The sequence below is a fragment of the Anguilla rostrata genome, chromosome 10 (genome assembly GCF_018555375.3).
Source record: "Anguilla rostrata isolate EN2019 chromosome 10, ASM1855537v3, whole genome shotgun sequence".
Lineage (NCBI taxonomy): Eukaryota > Metazoa > Chordata > Actinopteri > Anguilliformes > Anguillidae > Anguilla > Anguilla rostrata.
Genome location: NC_057942.1, coordinates 13,516,394 through 13,534,945, shown reverse-complemented (window position 1 = coordinate 13,534,945; position 18,552 = coordinate 13,516,394). Strand labels below are relative to the sequence as shown.

Genomic DNA, 18,552 nt, shown 5'->3' with positions numbered 1-18,552 from the left:
GGACAGTACATGTGCTCCAACACCAACTGGAATAAAACAGCACTGTGAAGGACACTCCCAATGATCAAATTCTAATCTTAGCCTTTCGGTTTTCTTCTTCAGAAGACCTAAGAACTGAAAAACAAACACGCACCAACTGTCTCAATAAAGCTAACTTTTTATTATGTTCAAGTTTTACTCATTCATTATACACGGTTTTTGGAGCAGGCAATAAATACACTGAGGGGGAAAAAAAGTGGTGTGACAAGAACACAAGAGACAAGGTGAGAGTGGTGTAGCCCCGGAGACAGACTGGGTGAGCCGCCCGTCTCTGCTCAGCTTAAACTATACAACTTTAAATAAAGGGGGGCAGGGATACAAAATATGAAAGCCAAAGATGAAAGACAGAAGTTACAAAGAGTTACTCTTCAAAAAAATTAATACATTTCAGGGATCAAGCCTTTACATACACGCTTAAGCACACACACACATGCGCGCGCGCGCGCACACACGCACACACACACACACACACACACACAGCATCAACACCTCAACAACAACAAAAAATGACATCAAATACATCCACAGCAATATAAAGACAGGAGAAATATTTGGTGCAGGTGAATACATTTTTCAGCAGTCAGTAACCCGTTCCTTGCTATGCACAGACTGAGATGAGAAAAAATAACAATGTTAAAAGAATGAAGGGGCACAATGAACCAGTGAAATATGGGAATACAACCACAGAATAACAGCCCAAAAAAACATACATATATTATCACAATATGCTTAAATATGCTGTATGAATGTACACACATCAGAATCTTAAATAAAATTTTACGTTAACAGATAAGCATGCCTAAAAACTGAAATCTTCTCCAACCACTTAAGGATGTTACACATTCTTTCACAAAAGGTTCATTCACAGAACTCCAATAATAAATTTACAATTCGTAAATTCTTCATAGACCGAAACACTATGGTGGAGTCAGTCCAAGACACTGTGACCATTTTTTAATGAATGACACTGAAAAATGAAAGAAAGAACTACACTCCTCAAAGTGCTGATGCAGCTGTGAAAGATTATGCACCTTGACAGCTCTGGGGGAAAAAAAAAACCACCACACTGAAAATGAGGTCACACAGCTCCATTGGCTGGACAGCCCAAAAAGTACTTCATTCTGGCTCTTCACATATGTTTACAAAACAGTATCCTCATACCTTTCTTTCCTTAGTTATGGCTTTGTGCACATTTAGTGCCGTATTTTGGACCTGGACAAAATTATTCCTAACCACAGCCAAACATCAGATGCCCTTGTTAATACTGCACAGCTTTTTGACTGTGGGGCTTACACAATAAAATGCACGCTCACAGTTGCAGAGAGAGCTGTCCAATGCTGTTTCAGTACTAGACTGCGAAAGTGCACGGCGTCGAAAGAACACATCATGCTTTTGCAATATCACACTTAACAGACAAAAGGGGGTGGGGGTGGAAGTACTGTGGCATATTCAGGATGGTAAACGCATGCATTTACGCACCGACACAGACACAAGGGAGCATGGGACATCTGACAGCTGCCAGAGCGCACAGAGCTTCAGCCTCAATATTTCACCATGGCAACGTTACTGTAAGCAAAGCAATGACCTCACGGCATTTAAGGGGGATTACTTTCTATGGGATTACAAATGTTGCACAATCCTGTCCTGTAACGTTAAGGCAAGTCAGCCGGTGAGGAATCACAGCAGAAGTGTTCGCCTTTCTAATGGGTAAAAAAAAATACAGAAATTTTTTTTGAAAACTGAAAGAATTTTTTAAAAAGTACTAAACAAAATGAAGGGCATTTAAAAAATAAACAGGCTAAAACATAGCAGGCTTGGAATTTCTGAATTGTGAGTACTACAGACTGTGTTTCTTACTGACAGAGGTAAAGCCAGGGGAAGCAAGCAAAGTTTTTGGGAGACTGTTGCCATCACTCCCGTGACACAGGAAGGATTGATCTGGAGGCATAAATGGCGCATCATCTATACGACCAACACAGGGGTCCTCAGGTCCACAGGAAGTGCTCAGGTGACCTCAACATTTAACCTGTTCCTGACTGACTTTGGGAGTAAATCAAAACAAAAAACAAAGCAAAGAAGAAAAAAACCCAGGCAAAGAAAGCCGTGGGGTAATTCATATCATGTAAACACCTATTTTGCATCTCCATGTTCACATGTGTGGGTTGCATTTATCTTGCTGTTCCCTACTGTCAGTGGTGTGCATTTGCTTCTTGCATTTATTTAGCATCTGTTTATTTCTTCTAAGTCAAGTGTAAGTGTTTATGTGCACATGTTTGATTGTTTCAGTGTGTGCATTTGCATGATGGAGGAAATTTTCAGAAAGCGGAAGTCTGAACGAGTGTGTACGCGCAAATGCATGTGCCAGTGCGTGGGACTGTCCGTCATGTCACGATCCGCTCTGTTCCGTCCTCTTTAGCTGAGCAGCTCCAGGTATGTAACGGGCACCTTGCCCTTCTGGTTGCCCCTCTCTCCAACCAACCAATCAGGATCCATGCCTGGCACGGTGTACACCGTGATGAGCTGGGGCACAAACAGAACAGCAGCATTGAGCATGCAACTGCATGTCGAACAGAAACAAAATGACTTCTCCGTCATTATACCTGTCTAGTGCCGCATCACAGGAGGCAGGTGCGTGTGTGTGTGTGTCCATCTGTGCATACACACGAGTCAATGTGTAAGTGTGTGCACATATATTAAAGTGAGTGTGAGTGTGTGTGTGTGTGTGTGTGTGTGTGTGAGTGAGTTTGTGTGTGTGCGAGCGTGCGAGTGAGTGCGTGCGAGAGAGTGAGCGAGCGCTTGCAAGAGAGCAAGCAAATTTGTGTGTGCGTGATTGAGTGAGTGATTGAGCATGTGCAAGTGTGTGAGTGAGTGAGTGATTGAGCATGTGCAAGTGTGTGAGTGAGTGAGTGATTGAGCATGTGCAAGTGTGTGAGTGAGTGAGTGATTGAGCATGTGCAAGTGTGTGAGTGAGTGTGTGAGTGAGCGAGCGTGTGCGTGTGTGTTTGCGTGTACACACGTCTCACCTCGTCTGCCAGCAGGGACATCTCGCTGGTGTCTGCGGCGTCATAGTCGTACAGGACCTTGGCCTTGCGGGTGCCGGTGGCAGGGGGCTGCACCTCCTCGATCTTCAGCGTGTCCGCCTCCGGGGCGCTGGTGGAGACCGCCCCCGCGATGGACACCACGGGCAGGGTGGCCGCTGTCGAGGGGGAGGCGCTGGAGGAGGGGGCGGGATTCACAGTGAATGCATTGGGGTACCTGGCAGGGGGCACAGTTTGGTTCAGTCCCGGGTGAAGCACATTTCCAAAAACAACAACAAAAAAACATCCTCAAGGCCTAAATATGTCATATGCCGAGACCGACTTACACATCTCCATCCGAACTGGGAGCAGAGGGAAAAGGAGGGAAATCAGTGAGTGCGGAAGTTCAAACACTGCAAACACATCCGACTCCAAAAAAAAACTCACTCCAAATAAACCTGAACCTGGACCATCTAGCTTCATTCTTCTGTTTTACATTTTTCAAATATTATGCAGCAGATAAAATTCCCGAAGTAAGAATGACTCGCCTTCCTCATCTGTAAATATCACCCTCATTTGGGATTTCCCCAGTGCTGCATAGCTCTCACCTGCCCAGCTCTTTCTGCAGATCCATCATGTACTGGTGGCACTGGTTGTAGTAGATGGCCTGAGCCTCCACAAACTCATGCAGACAGCGCAGGTGGTTTACCTGTGAGGACAAGAATGAACACAATCTGAGAATCCCAAACAACCTCTGCAACTGCGACAGCCATATTCCAGAACAGCGGGAATCTTCTAGAACAATAACAAACTTCACATCCTGAATAATCAGAATTTTCAAGAACAATGAAAGTTTTTTAACAATTAAAATCTTCTATAACATTAACTTTTTGTCGTAGCAAATCCAAGAACGAACAAAAAGCTAAATATCCATCAGTCAATAGTTTGTAACAATAACAGCCACCTTAAAGAACTATCCAAATCTTCCAGCACAACGACCTTCCACCACAGCTACAGGCGAATGTCCAGTCGTGACATATTAAAAGCCAGAGCACAACCATGGCCAGCGCTTCAGTGAAAGCCGAGTGCGTCGCGGCGCTCAGCGCACGTGAGCGTAGTGGCGGTTCATCGCTGTCACTCACGTGTGTGCTGCTGATGCCCTCCAGCAGCAGCCGCGTGACCTCGGCCTGCCGGTCGAACTCCGTCTGAGCCACGCGCAGCTCGTGCTCCGCCTGCGAGAGAGACCGTTTCAGCCAGAGGACCGCAGAAATGCATCTCTTTTTTTAAATATGAAAAATTAGAAAATATTCTTAAACTTGCATACACTGCATTTCCAAAAGCATGTGGACACCCCTTCTAATTAGTGTTTTCGGCTATTTCAGTCATACCCATTGCTAACAGGTGCATAAAATCAAGGCTATGTAATTTCCAGACAAACATTGGCAGTAGAATGGGTCATGCTGAAGACTCGGTGACTCTCAACGTGGCACTGTCATAGGATGCCACCTTTCCAACAAGTCAGATTGTCAAATTTCTGCCCAGCTAGAGCTGCCGCAGGCAACTGCAAATGCTGTTATTGTGAAGTGGAAACGTTTAAGAGCAACCACAGCTCAGCTGGCCACACAAGCTCACAGAACAGGACCACTGTGTGCTGAAACGTGTAGCGCATAAAATCATCTGTCCTCTGTTGCAACACTCACTATTCTGGAGCTACCTCTGGAAAAAATTTCAGCACAAAAAACATATTGCCAACTGTAAAGGTTTGGTGGAGGAGGAATAATGGCCTGGGTTTTGAATAGTTCCCTTAATTCTAGTAAAGGGAAATCTTAATGCTACAGCATACAATGACATTCTAGAGAATTATGTGCTTCCAACTTTGAGGCAACAGTTTGGGGAAGGCCCTTTCCTGTTTCCGAATGACAATGTCCCTATGTACAAAACAGGGTCCATAAAGACATGATTTAGTGAGTTTTGTTGGGAAGAACTTGACTGGCCCGCACAGAGCCCTGACCACTACCCTATCAAACACCGTTGGGATGAATTGGAATGCAGACTGCAAGCCAGGCCTTATGTCCAACATCAGTGCCAAACCTCACTAATGCTCTTGTGGCTGAATGGAAGCGAAACCCTTCAGCCATGTTCCAAAAACTACTGGAAAACCTTCCCAGAAGACTGGAGACTGTTACAGCAGAAAATGCCCATGGTTTTGGAATGAGATGTTCATTCCAAAGTACATATGGATGAGATGTTCAGATGTCCACATACTGTTGGAAATGCAGTATAGCAGACTCACAAAATTGTATGCATACAAAGTAGCACCAGTTTGTAGAAAATTGAGAATTTTGTAATTATGTCCCACGGATGCTTCATTCGAAAGATAAAAAAATTATATACTTTATATTTTAGCACACACTAGTTTTTTGTGAAGGAAGTGACAGGTGATAGGACCAGGTGACAAAAGACAATGACAGACAAAATCAACACAGGGCAGACTTGCACTGAGGAACAGATGATTTCAAATGAGAAAGATATCATGATAGATATCATCTAAAAAAAAAATACAACCACAGTTAATAAAATGTTTCCATAATTGTAACCTCCAATGAAATAATAAAATGTCAAATATATGCTAGTAAAAATATGCCTGGACTATGCATTTACTATGTGGATTATTTTAAAGACTCAACTCAAAGGCTATGAAAAGGGGAGGAGAATGCACAGCTCAGCGTTGAGCTGGAGGCCACACCCCTCTAGGGCCATGTTATTTAAAAACTGCAGATTATTTAAATATGCATGTCATGTGATCGCCTCATCTTGTGACTGCATAAAAGCGTGCGTAGCCTTCGCTTGCCCCCTCCACATTAATTTAGAAACACAGTGAAAGAAGGACGAAACATTTACACGCTACATAATAATAAGCAGTTTGGCCATTTAATAAAGACTCCATGAAAATTCCCATAAAGGCATACGCTGCACTCCAAATAGGCACACTCCAGCACTTCCCTGCAATCTACTGTATGAAACTCAGACTAAAACTGATCCACGAGCAGATCAAATAAATGGGCGAGATAGAAGCTAATATTCAGCGCTGCATCTGTGGACTGTAAGGGACATCTGTGGACTGCCAGAGAAAACAGCTTAATGGAGACGGGACCAAACGCTACACCCAGGGGTGCTTCCTAGGCCATCCACTTAGGTTTCATATGGCCGCACACCCAGCAGTAACTTAGACATCCTCCAGCCTTTTCTTTATTTCATTAACAGCTCGCACTAAATATTTCATGAGGGCCTTGATTAGCCCCATCCCAATTTCAAAAAGAAAAAAGAAAAAACAATCATTATACAGAGCTCTTCTTATAGATTTTCAGTTTTTTTCTCCATAGGAATTTTAAAAGAAAGTATCAAATCATTATTGGTGCAGTTTCCAGCAAGCAGTGGTTGTGGTTGAGTTGATGACGGAATACTCACTTTGTCCACCTCCTCACTCCAGAGCTGAAAAGCCACATGACAACAAGAGGAAATGAGAGGCATTCTGAGGTCTTCTCAACACTGATGACATCACAATGGGCACAGTCCCACAGAGCAGTGCCCTGCACTTCCTTCCAAAGGAACTATGGAGTGGGCTGTTTTTTTGGGGTTTTTTTGAGCTGACCCAAAGTTACAATCTGGCTTCCTCCTACAGCGGAACATTCAGATATGTAACATTTTCGCCCCAAATCATAAATATTAAAGCATTTATATCTCTTTGAATCCTCAGGAAGGAAGTGATGGGACATCTGATGCCATTAAAACAACAAAAAAAACTATGAACACTCAGCCTTCGAACAGTTTCACTGCTTCTCATTCATGTATTCATTATTTGTTCATTCATCCCTCCACTCACTCACTACAAACAATTTAAGTAACTGTGTTACCACTGGAAACAAACTTTCCAAAAAATAAAGCCGACTCAGAAGCAAATGTTAAGGAGGCGTAGCCTCACTAAATTTGCAAACATTTGCAGTGTTAAGAGAGAACAGGCTAACTGCACTCTGTTCAGCTCTCTACAGCTCTGTATACAAGCACACACAACAGCACCATCTACAGCACACACAACAGCACCACTGCAGCAGAATCCTTATTCTGCCATGAGCTCAACAGAGAGGCACACAAACTTATAGGCACTGTGAAGTTCTGCAAGTCCCACCAAGGCCAGCAGTTGACTTAAGAAGCCAAAAGATGCGAGAATGCACAGGTGATTAAGCACCATTTTCACATATGAGTCAGGGCACCCATCACATACGGATCAGAAGACCGTTAAAACGTTAGAACATACGCTAAGAAAGCGTAAAACATGCAGCCAGACTCAGTCGCAGCAATCAAGGTAGCTGTGTCACTCCAAATTGCAGGAGGCTAGTCACAAAGCGAAGCAGAACGCCCCCTTTCAAAAAATAAAGAAATTACATCTGAATGACATCACAACAATATTAGGAAGCAGGAAGAGCAGGAAGAGAACATTAAACAGAACTTTCCACCGGCCCACACACAGCAATTTTTCCGTGGGCAGAATGTTTAGAAATTCCAAAGTCAGACCAAGTGAAAGATGCAAACCAGCTGCACCTGTACTGCAAGAACACCAGTGCCAGCATGGTTGCCAGCATGTCATTGCTGATGGCTGATGTCACCGCTCAGGCAGAAAAATAAATGGCTTTATGTCGTGGCAGATGTATGGCAGAACTGCATGCCAATGCAGTGTCATGACCTTTCTGTTGTTCTTTCGAGTTGCGGTCTCGCTAAAATAGGCTTACAGCGGTATCGTAAGTACAATCAAACAGATCTGGCTTAAATCTACCATCAATCATATAGCGCATGCAATGTGAAGGTATTACTCAGGAAGCTCCATGCTAAATCACCAGAGTCAACAGCAATTAACCAGTACAACACAGCACACACACACACACACACAATGAGTTACACCATAACAGTGAGCAATGAGCATGCAGAAAAGTCAGTGGAAAACCACACTTGATGCTTGAGAGAGACAGAAAGACAGAAAGAGAGAAAAAGAGAGGGAGAGCTGTGTGGGCTCCTGTTCCATTTTTTTTTTTTGTCATTTAATTTGGAACAGCAAATCATGCACCTGCTTCCGTAATGCTTTTCGCAACCTCCACTGTTGATTCCAGAGAAAGAGCAGTCAACTCTGTGCTCTCTTCCTACACAAGAAAAATGATGTCGCTACTTTTCACACCACCGTCAACAAGTTGACAGACAAAGGGTGACACCCCACAGTGAGGCTGACGAGGCCAATCGGAGAGGGGGTCACTAGTGTGAGGGCACAGATCATTCTGCTACTGAAACCCAGATGATGGTTCATACACATAACATGTTCAGCCTGAAAGATTTGACAAAGATATACCAATCTGGTCAAAAACATGACATTACATTTGAAATAACAATAAAAATTTCACAGAAACACAACAGTTTCCCTCAGTAATGAAGCACATGATGACAAATAATAGAGAGCCCAAAGAGTTTCACTTTATTTACATGTTGTGAAAAGATTTTAGCAATGGTATAGTATTTCTACAGTCAACACAGGGACCATGACATGTACATTAAGAGAAAATCACTAAAAATTTCACCAGGAAACAAACCAGTTTTCACACATCAGCCTTCAATAAAGGCAAGTTTTTGAAAATAATGCAGAGAGCCTAAAACGTTCTCACTTCTTTAGCTGTTGTGAAAATGATATGTAAAAATAACACAATGTATACACAGTCTACACACAAGACCAGTAGAGATAGAAACATGAAGAAGATAAACATCTCAACAGGATCAAGTTTCATCAGACCTACAGGAAGAAGGAAAAAGAAGCAAGCATTGCATGGAGGAACTTCATTTCCTTGCCTGAATGATGACTCTATGTCAATATTTCAACCAAAATGTTAGGGGGGGGCATCTAGTCTACTTACGGTCTTATGGGCCATTTGGGTACACTATTTAGGGATGGGCTGGGCTCACATGTAATTCTCTAGTGACTAGCTAAATTGAAATTTTGGACATCAAACATTTGTTTGGAATTATTGACAGAATACAACCTTGCTCTTTGATTCATCCCCCAAGGTTGAGTCCTCAAAAGCGAGCCCACTTAGCTGCATTCATTCAGAAAGGGCCGCGGGGTGTAGGGAGGAGAAAACAAAGCAGGGTGCAGCCATCAACCATGGAAACTCCTCTCTCCCCCTCTCTCTCTCTCTCTCTCTTTCTCTTTCCTTCTATCTTTCTTTCTCTCTCTCTCTCTGTCTTTCTCTCTCTCTCATCACGATTCTCAGCAGGGATAACGGTGTGTCTCCGGGGAGGTGTTATGAAGTGGTGTGTGCGTGATTAGCATTTCAGAGAAAGAACAGTGAAACCTGCAGCCCGAATACGCAGAACCATCAGGTGTGCGGAGCAGAGGGCAGTGCTTTCAGGAGGGTTTGGTGGGCTCCTTACCGCGGATGCGCTGGCGGACAGTACGTAATTACGTGGTCTAGTCTCCTGAAAATTGGGCGCAGCCTACAGATGAAGGGGGAACAGAGATTCACACAAATGCATGGAAACAAAGAGTATCTACAACAAAAATGGTCCAACACAACACAATGATTAAAAAATGCAACAACAAAAAAAACAACAAAAAAAAAAAAAACTGGTGTATATTAACAGGTGGGGCCCCTACAAACTCTTACTACAGAGAGGCAAGGCAGGCGGGGATTGGATAACCTTTAATCTCAGTGGTCGCGCTAGCCCATGGAATGCTGCGTCTTCTGAACGCAGGACATTTCAAACACTGCATTTTACACTAAATCACCTGCATTCTGTTAAAACTATTTTTGCCACAATATGATAACTCCCAATAATAACACAATAAATGTATGCTGTCGTAAGAGAAGTGGGATGAAATAGCGGGATTAGCAGGATGAAATAAACAACAAATATTTTGGTGTTCACCAAAAGACAACTGGCTCAAAGAATCACCCATTGTAATCTCAACAACCGACCTCAGAATATCACGTTTACAGAGAGCAGTGTATTTTTTCCCTGAATTCTGGCTCTTTTGTCTGTGTAAAAAACACAGAATCCTGTGATAACACGACCACTGAGCCTGTGACCTTCCAACCTTTTGACCCTGCAACGAACCAGTGTGCCACTTGAAGTACTTGTGAGATGGGCAACCATACTTGCAAAGTTCTCAGCCTTTTGGTATTTAACTCAGCAAATCCAGAATTGGTATGTGAATTAATATTTATACACTGGGTTGCACTGGTTGTGTTCTTATGTGTCCTGCATTCTCACTGGCTCCAAGTGTTACACTCGAGTTCAGTGATTTAGAGATGTGACTTGTACAGAAGAGACAGATAGATAAATACAATGAACGATCCAGGATCTATTACGTTTTACACTGCGCCAATCTTGTGAATCCAGCCAATCACAGACTGCCAGGGGCAATGGAAGGTCTATGCAGCACCACTGTTCATTCTGAATTACTGCTCTCAGCCAATGAATGATGTCGGACTTTAGCTAATGGTGCAAGGGGAACACTAACCCAATTAACCCACTCATACGACACCCATCAACTGGTTTCTCAGCTATATAGAAAACAGTTACAAACTGAGGTGTAGAGGATTTATATTTACTCTGAAACTGCTTTGTAAATGCAGCAGACAGCATGACACTGCAGAAAAACAGGAAGAGAAACAAGAACAAGGAGGAATACTTCCCTGTCCCTTTGATCACTCACTGAGGTCAGTAGTCATCTTTCTCTCATCCCCATTCCTCAAGTAGACCCATTTGTCACAATGAATGTGTGCGCATGTGTACATTTTTTTTTATCTAGCCATTTATTTACATTTACTCCAATATTACTTACATAATGACCGACAGTCCACAACAGGAATAAAAATGTCATGTGCAGTTCCTGGGACACCTCCCTACGTGTGCCCTTTTGTCAGTGGTCACAGGCAGGCTCCTCCCACTTGCCAGCTCTAGCCCCACTCACTTTATCCACCCCCTCCAAGCTAACAGGGTCTTAAATCCTAAAGCTCTACTGTACATCAGGACAAAGCTCTTTAATAAGCACATGTCATGCAGTGGGCTTTTCCAAAGCAAATTAAGCCACAGACAGCATGGATTCTACTTTGGACAACGGAATATGAGGGTAGCATTGTGTCTCAAAGATAAATAAACAAATGAAACTGATCCACAAATAAATGCAGCAGATTCACAAATAAATGCAGCGGATTCACAAATAAACGTAGCCTCCAAAACCCACAGATAAATGCAAGTGGCAGTCAAGGTTCAAATGTGAACCAGCTACACTAATTTGTGGATTGGCCACTTTAATTCATGGAATCAGTTACATTTATTTGTGAATCAGCTGCATTTATTTTTGGGTCAGTTACATTTATTTATTTATTTTTGAGGCAATAACACCCCCATAAAGGAAGCCTTTTACAGTAAGATATTGCAAACTGTTGATCTACCCTTGCTCCACAAGGGGGCAAAAATATCAAAAGAACAGATAAGCACTCACATTATCTGCTCTTCCCTCAATCTTTTTAAATTGAATAGTCCAGGGGTGCACAAGGGCGGTGTGGGTGCAGGTTTTTGTTTTAGCACAGCATTACAAAACCTGATTCAAGTAATTAACTAATCATGGTCTTCAATCAAGACCATAAGTAGAATCAGGTGTGTTGGTGCTAGGCTACACACCGGTCCTTTTAAGATAAGCCTGAAAACCCCTGGAATAAACCAATCCATACAGTATTGTGGTGTACATTCAGTTATAGAAAAGCACGTTTTTGCATTACTGCTTTGGGTCAAGCTGCTTCAAAGTGCCTATTAAAAGACAAAAATGAATTAAGAATGAAATGTAAAAAAAAAAAAAAAAAGAACAAATCAAAAAATTGCGCAGTTTTTTTGACGCCATTTGTCATGCATCTTTAAAGGTCAGGTTCAGTTGCAGTGCAGAAATTCTCTGCAGATGATTTGCCAGCAGCAGTAGAAAGCCACTGTGAATCTGTATAAGGCACTGACTGACTGGATTACAGGGGAAACCAGTAAAACTTGACCTTTAAACCTTTACAAACGAAAGACACCAGTAAAGAAAAACAAGCGAAAATATTTCACAAAGATCTCGATAAAATACATTCCATTCTCATTCGGTCACTCGTGATTGGGCAAGACAGCTGAGGGTAACAGTATAATGGAGCAAAGGTTTTACCCATGGCCAGACTGAAAGGCCCAATAATTAGAAGTCACATGCGGGTTCTACTTATCTCACATGCTCCCGCCCAGGGGAACCCAACGATTCCTCTGTGTTAATGTGGACGCCAATACAGAAGGAGGCTAGTCTTTTAGATTCTGTGGCGTCAGATCAATGTAATTTCGAAAGATCTGTCATTTCTGCACGTAAACAGTTGCTCCACAATACCATGAAAAAAGTAGTTCTATTTGTACGTTGAAAACCAAAGCGTCACTACTGGCGTCATTCATGTTATCAATGTCCTTTCTTTTCCTGCTTAATTTTTCTTGAGGAGCGCTTGCAAGACGCAGAAAATGAGAGCAAGGTTTCTAAACTCGAAACTTTCACGTTGTCGTTTAAAATGTGCAAAAATGTGCACAGAAATCAGGGGATGAGTCCACCTTTCCACGACAAACAAACAGAAAAAGAAAGAAATGGATAAACATATGAACACATTAAGGGAATGCAAGCGTCAATACTCACTTCTCCCTCATACTGTGCGAGTTACAACAGAGAAACATGTTAGTACACAGGCAATGTACTGAAAACACAACAGCGAGGACACCAAGAACGTGAAAATAAGGGGTCAACAAGTAAAATTTATAAAAACAGTCACATTTTTGAAATGCACACTAAAATGGATCCACTTTTATATCAGCACTTTCATCCCTTACGCTCCCACATTCTAATATTTAATTAAGCTCCAAAGCTGGCATCGTCCCCAGCCTCTCTAAGTGGTACCGTTTCTGAATTGCAAAATTAAAGAATACTAATGGTAAACTTTCCCACATAGAATAAATACACCTATACGACAAATAAAAACAGACCTTAGAGGTAAGAGAATATAAAAATAGAAATAACGGCGCAAGAGAAATCACAGCTCAGCCAGCCAAAGGCACCCAGCTTATGTTTGGCAAATTATAACGTTAAAGACTCCTTCCGGAGGGAAAAGTCTTTTCGACTCTCCAGTTAACAAGAGTAAACTCAACCTGTATTTAATCTGTGTTTTAATTCATACCAGTCAAAACAAAGGAGCACATCTTTAAAGCATGCAGAACGAGAAGTAAGAAAACACCAACAAACAATAAATAGTAAGCGTCATTCTGCCGATTTGTCTTTTTTCCATCTGATCTCGGGCATTTGTCTTGTCTCACTGAATTGTGTGACATCAGACTGATTATCTCAGCTGAGGGAGAAACATCTAGCACCTCATTCACAGCGGCTGGCTGTGAGCTGACTGCAGAGGGAGATAAGGGAGTGGAACGGAGGCGCTGGGAGGGGTCACAGGGAGTACAAGCACTGACGGGGAGAGGGACGAAGAGGAGGAAGAGGAGAGGCTCACCGCTGCTTTGGCCTCGGCAAGCTTGGCTTTCTTCAAACGCGCTTTGCAGGCGTCCAGGTCCAGCCGGCGATTCTCCAGGAGACGTCTCTCTTTCTGTGCGGGGAAGGGGGGGGGGGGAGAAGGGTCAAATTAGAGGTCTCTGCCAGGGACCCCGAAGCGATTTCTAATCATGTACTCCTGGTCCCCCCACTCCCACTCCACCCCCCCCCCATAACATGTGCGGGCCTGACCCCTGGTGAGCAGGCCCATAAAGGCTGAACCCGCCAACGCAAGCCCGCAAAGGGAAAGAGTCAGATCCAGGGTTTCTGCTGCGATCCCAAACTCACAGAGATGGTCCTCCAGTCGCCGTCCAGGAAGTTGCGGAGCGGGGTGAGGAAGTTGATGGCCGAGGTCTGCATGAACTCGCGCTCGGCCCCCCCTAGTCGTCTCTGGCATTCCCCGACCTTGATCAGGGTACTTCCTGCAGCACATTAAAACGTCAGCGTAGCAGTTAGACCATTAACCAACTCTCACAAGCCACCCTCTTTGCTTGTGGATATAGGCCACGCGCACATCCCTTTAAACCCACCTATAAATAAGTAAGTGTGCTAAATAACTTCATACAAAGTGAGCCCACGATGCTTCCGGCACTTGCTCTCTATTTGTGCCCCAGCACACATCAGTGAGTGAGAAGCAGCTCCCAAGAGGCTCTCCACAGTGCTCCTCCTGTTCTGGGCTGTGGGCTCCTGAGGGGAGCTCCATCTGGAGCCCTATCAATCATTAACAACCTGAGGCAGCACTGAGTGAGCTGACAGAGTGAGACAACCATCCTACAGCCTGAGGAGGGAAGGAGAGAGAGGGAGAGATGGAAAGAGAGAGATAAAGATAGTGGGAGAGACAGACAGTGAGTGGGAAAGGGGAGAGACAGAAAAGGGGAGGGAGAAAAAGAGGGAGGGGGAAGGAAGGAAAGAGGGAGGAAAGGAGAAAGTGGGAGGGAAGGACAGAAAAGGGGATGGAGAAGAGGGGATTGCAGGAGAGAGATCAGGAGTTATTGCGCTGTTTTCCTCACACAGGCTCCTGTCAAGGGTCCCGCGTGGCACAGAAGAGAGCACACGGGCCTCAGCGACGAGCCCGCCGTTTCCCATGAGCCCCTGCGCCTGGCCGCCCACCCGCCCGCAGGGGGCCGCCGCGTACGCAGGGGAGCCAGCCAGGCGTGACTCAGCAGATTTTACTCCTGCGCACAAATCCCAGCAACGGATCTGATTTGTTCAACTGCTATCAACCTACGCGTCCCCTCCCCCACGCCAAGCCAATATTCCCCCGCTCCATTTCACACAGTTTCCAGTTGACAATCCAATTTATTTGACGAGCCGTGTGCTGGGGGTTGTGCATTTTAGTGGCGTGCTTGGTGTGCTTTTTTAGTAAGCGGTCGTAAGGTTAGCAGTAGCGAGCATGTTAAAATGGTGGCATGTATATCGAGTGCCTCCACCCCACAGGGCGAGCGTGGTTATCGCTCGCGAATAAACGTCGCAGAGAACCACTCTTTCTCTTTCATTCTCCGTCAGAACCACGCGCATTAAAAGCCCGGCGGACACGAGAGTTCTCAGCAGAGAGCTATCGATCGCCTCGGCTGCCAATGGAGCGGGGAGCGCACGTGATTTATCAGCGGGGCAGACAGGAGATGGGCACGGACCAGGGAGGAGGGGAGAACAGACGGCGCGGCAGAAAGACGCGGCCATCTTTCCAGTAAAATTAACCTTCATTAGGGTTCTCTATCGATTACCATCATTTACTCTGTTCAATCACCTTGTGGAAAGGCTTGCGTCTGGAACCAAAGAATATGAAAACATGGGTTTGTGTGTTGCTAGGATAAAGCATGATTAAAACTGAGAGAGTAACTGCAAGCACAGAGAAGCAGCACGATAAAGGCGGCTTTACTGTTACTGCAGTGGGCACACAACCAGAGGAACAGAGGCTCCAGCGAAAGGTCACGGGGTCACAGAGCATTGGAAAAAAAGATGGTGTGAGACAGCAGTAAAGGAACTGAATTATTGAATTCTGTGAGAAGTGGATGTTTCCATGGTAAATCTAATTATGAACCCAGTGCAATCCGAAAGGGGTTTTCTCAGTGCGTCATTTGTCGAAACAGGGTCAGATGATTCCAATTCCTGCAAATGTCTTTCCATCAGTTTAAAAATACTTTTCTCTTTCATCCAACCCTTTCTACTGATTCTACTGCTATGATGCCTCCCCACCCCCCAAGTGTCTTCACAGAGCAATATCTGAATAATACTTTCAATGCCACTTCTACATTTCCCATACAGAAGCACATCTGAAAGCCATTCTAGATTGGACTGTGGTTGGAGTCGTTCGTAGACACAACAGAGCAGTGTTGTGAACACTCAAGAGAGTGAGAGAGACAAACAGCCGTTTCATACGGAAAGTGCCACGGTGCAAAAAACGCCAGTCATGCTTCCCGCTCCAGGGCGTTTCAGTGTGTAAAGGAGGCTGCATTAAGCACAAGCTCAGCGCTTAGTCTAGACCAGACAGACCACTAAACTGCAGGCTGGGGGAGGGGCTAAGGTGGGTCACAAGATACACGGGAGAGAAAAACTTACTGTACATAATAAACTTTTCCTGGACATTCACAGCAGTCAAAAATGAAACACTTCTTATTGGTATACAACAGATACAGAGCACATGCGACTACAAACAAAATTCCATAATTTTCCATACATTTTAATAAGTGGCGGGTCACAATGGATACTTACTGTGTAACAGTAAGTATCCATTCTAATACATATTTTCTGCCAGAGTGAAAGCTTCACTTTACTGTGAGGTCCACAGCTTTTTGCTCCTGTACATTGTAAATAAGATAAAAGGACAAGCAGGCATAGCCTAGATATCTTTGCTGGTTGAAGCAGTGATAGAACCAGTGTCAGTGCGCTTATGGATTTCATGTCACTCACCGTAGGGGGTCCCGGGCCCAAAATCCTTGGCCGCATCCAGCATGTACTGTCCGAGCAGCTCCCCATTGGTGGTCCTGGAGGGGACCTTCCTGTCCAGTTTCTCAAAGAGGAACTCCTCGATCCGAGCACCTGCCCAGGGTGTGTGGGAAAGGGGCGGGGGAGGGTGGGATGGGAAGGGGGGCAAGGAGAGGCAGTCTTTTACCAGGAGCCAGCCGCACGCCCGCGCACACACACAGCAAACACACACACACACACACACACACAGCGTGCAGACCGGAGCTGGCGGAAAGGCGGCTGGACCCCGCTGACTTCTGAAGGGCAGCCAGCGCCACAGCGCCACTTCACTCCAGAGTCACTAAAAACGTCACGGCAACATAAAGGTTACGATCAAATCAAATCAAAATGGCTTCGCTCCTCACGGGTGAACAGCATAACGTAATCAGGAGCAAGAGAGACGAGAGAGAGTGTCGTTATCAGTTATGTGTTGGCGGTTATCTGCAGTCAACAATAGCGGTGATTTGGAGCTCCGGGAAATATTTATGACTTTCCCTTGATGTCTACTGATGCGGTTATTGAAACTGATCATATCATCAAGAATCACAATAACAGTGAACTGGCATACTTTCTGCTTGAAATCCTTACAGCTTATGTAACAACGGAAAAAATCTTTGTCTATGAGATCGGCCTTTGTTCCATTACTAGGCTTAGTATTATTACTTTTATTATTATTATTTTTATTATTATTATTATTATTATTATTATTATTATTATTATTACTATTATTATTATAGCACACACAAAGAACAGAGCACAAAAACAAACCATGTCTGCATATGAGAGCTGGGTTCCACAGTGCTCCCATTTTAGGAGCATTTGCTCCTGAAAACTGATGTGTGCTAACTGGAAATATACTTTAGGAGCATGTCTACTAATTGGAATGCATTGGTGTGCTCCTAAATTCGTTAACTTAGGACCACATGCACTCCTCGGTTAGGAGTACAGTAAATGTTTGCATAGAGCCCTGGAGAGATAAAAGTAATAGAAGACATTTAGGAAAACCCCTTTGGACACCTGGAAACCCCCTGCAATGATGAGGCTGCATGACTCATTGGCTTCCGCAACATCATTCAGCTGTGTAAGACTGTGAAAGTGCTGGTCACTGTACACAATATTATCGCTTTCTAGAATGTGAAACAGACAGTCTGGCATTGAGGGTACAGTACTACAGTGATTTAGGCACACCTTGGGGAAAACCACTCAAGTTTCTCTTCGGGAAAAAAAGAAGGCTAGAAGTATACATGTCAAATGTTGATTGAGAACGAATGAGAAAGCCTGTCCATTCCAGAAGGTTCCATGGCATTCTGAAATTGCACAGTGGAATGTGGGAACACCGGCTCCTCATTTGTTCTCTGACAAAAAGGGGTCCATAAATTGTAGGCTGTGCTTCGCTATTCAGCTGCTGATTGTTACGGACACCAAAACACAAGTCGCACACCAAATACAAATAAGCACGCGCACACACAAATGGGACACACTGACACACTTAAGCACACTCAAAGCCCCCTGTCATTGCCTACAATCAATCCCACAATGCCCTTAGCCACAGCAGCCAGCACACACTGTGCTAGATGTGACTAAGCATCATAAACACAGGGCTCACTTCCCTGCCTGCACTGAGGCAACAGAGCCTGGGAGCTATGCATTCTGGTATACGTAGGATCATCACTGCTATTAAAATCTGCGATGCCAACCTTCCTCCAAATGAGACCGAAACGATTACTGTGAGTCTGAGAACTGTACAAATGTGTGAGAATAGAGGATTAACCATACACACATGAAGAACAGAAGCTTGTTTCTAGCTCTTGAAATAAAGTACAGCGACAAACAGTTAAAAGTGCTGATGATGCACAGAATCATTTAACAGTTGGAAACTACAGAGTCAAAGCTGAT

At 44.2% G+C, this 18,552-nt stretch overlaps 1 protein-coding gene across 11 annotated transcripts in view; it reads right to left on the bottom strand.

The window, feature by feature from the left end:
* Positions 1-139: 139 nt before the first annotated feature.
* The window catches only part of LOC135265061 (endophilin-B2-like), a 29,368-nt gene continuing 10,955 nt past the window's right edge, over positions 140-18,552 (bottom strand). For 2 of the 11 annotated variants that reach the window (XM_064354278.1, XM_064354279.1), the window contains 10 exons: positions 16,603-16,731; positions 13,981-14,114; positions 13,655-13,747; positions 9,525-9,587; positions 6,525-6,548; positions 4,199-4,288; positions 3,665-3,765; positions 3,404-3,418; positions 3,063-3,294; positions 140-2,559 (listed from right to left, as the gene is read on the bottom strand). In XM_064354278.1, the coding sequence (XP_064210348.1) occupies positions 2,452-2,559; positions 3,063-3,294; positions 3,404-3,418; positions 3,665-3,765; positions 4,199-4,288; positions 6,525-6,548; positions 9,525-9,587; positions 13,655-13,747; positions 13,981-14,114; positions 16,603-16,731 (989 nt within the window). In that variant the 3' untranslated portion in view covers positions 140-2,451. The remainder of the gene's footprint in view (positions 2,560-3,062; positions 3,295-3,403; positions 3,419-3,664; positions 3,766-4,198; positions 4,289-6,524; positions 6,549-9,524; positions 9,588-13,654; positions 13,748-13,980; positions 14,115-16,602; positions 16,732-18,552) is intronic. The other 9 variants (XM_064354285.1, XM_064354286.1, XM_064354280.1 and 6 more) reach the window with 6 other exon arrangements.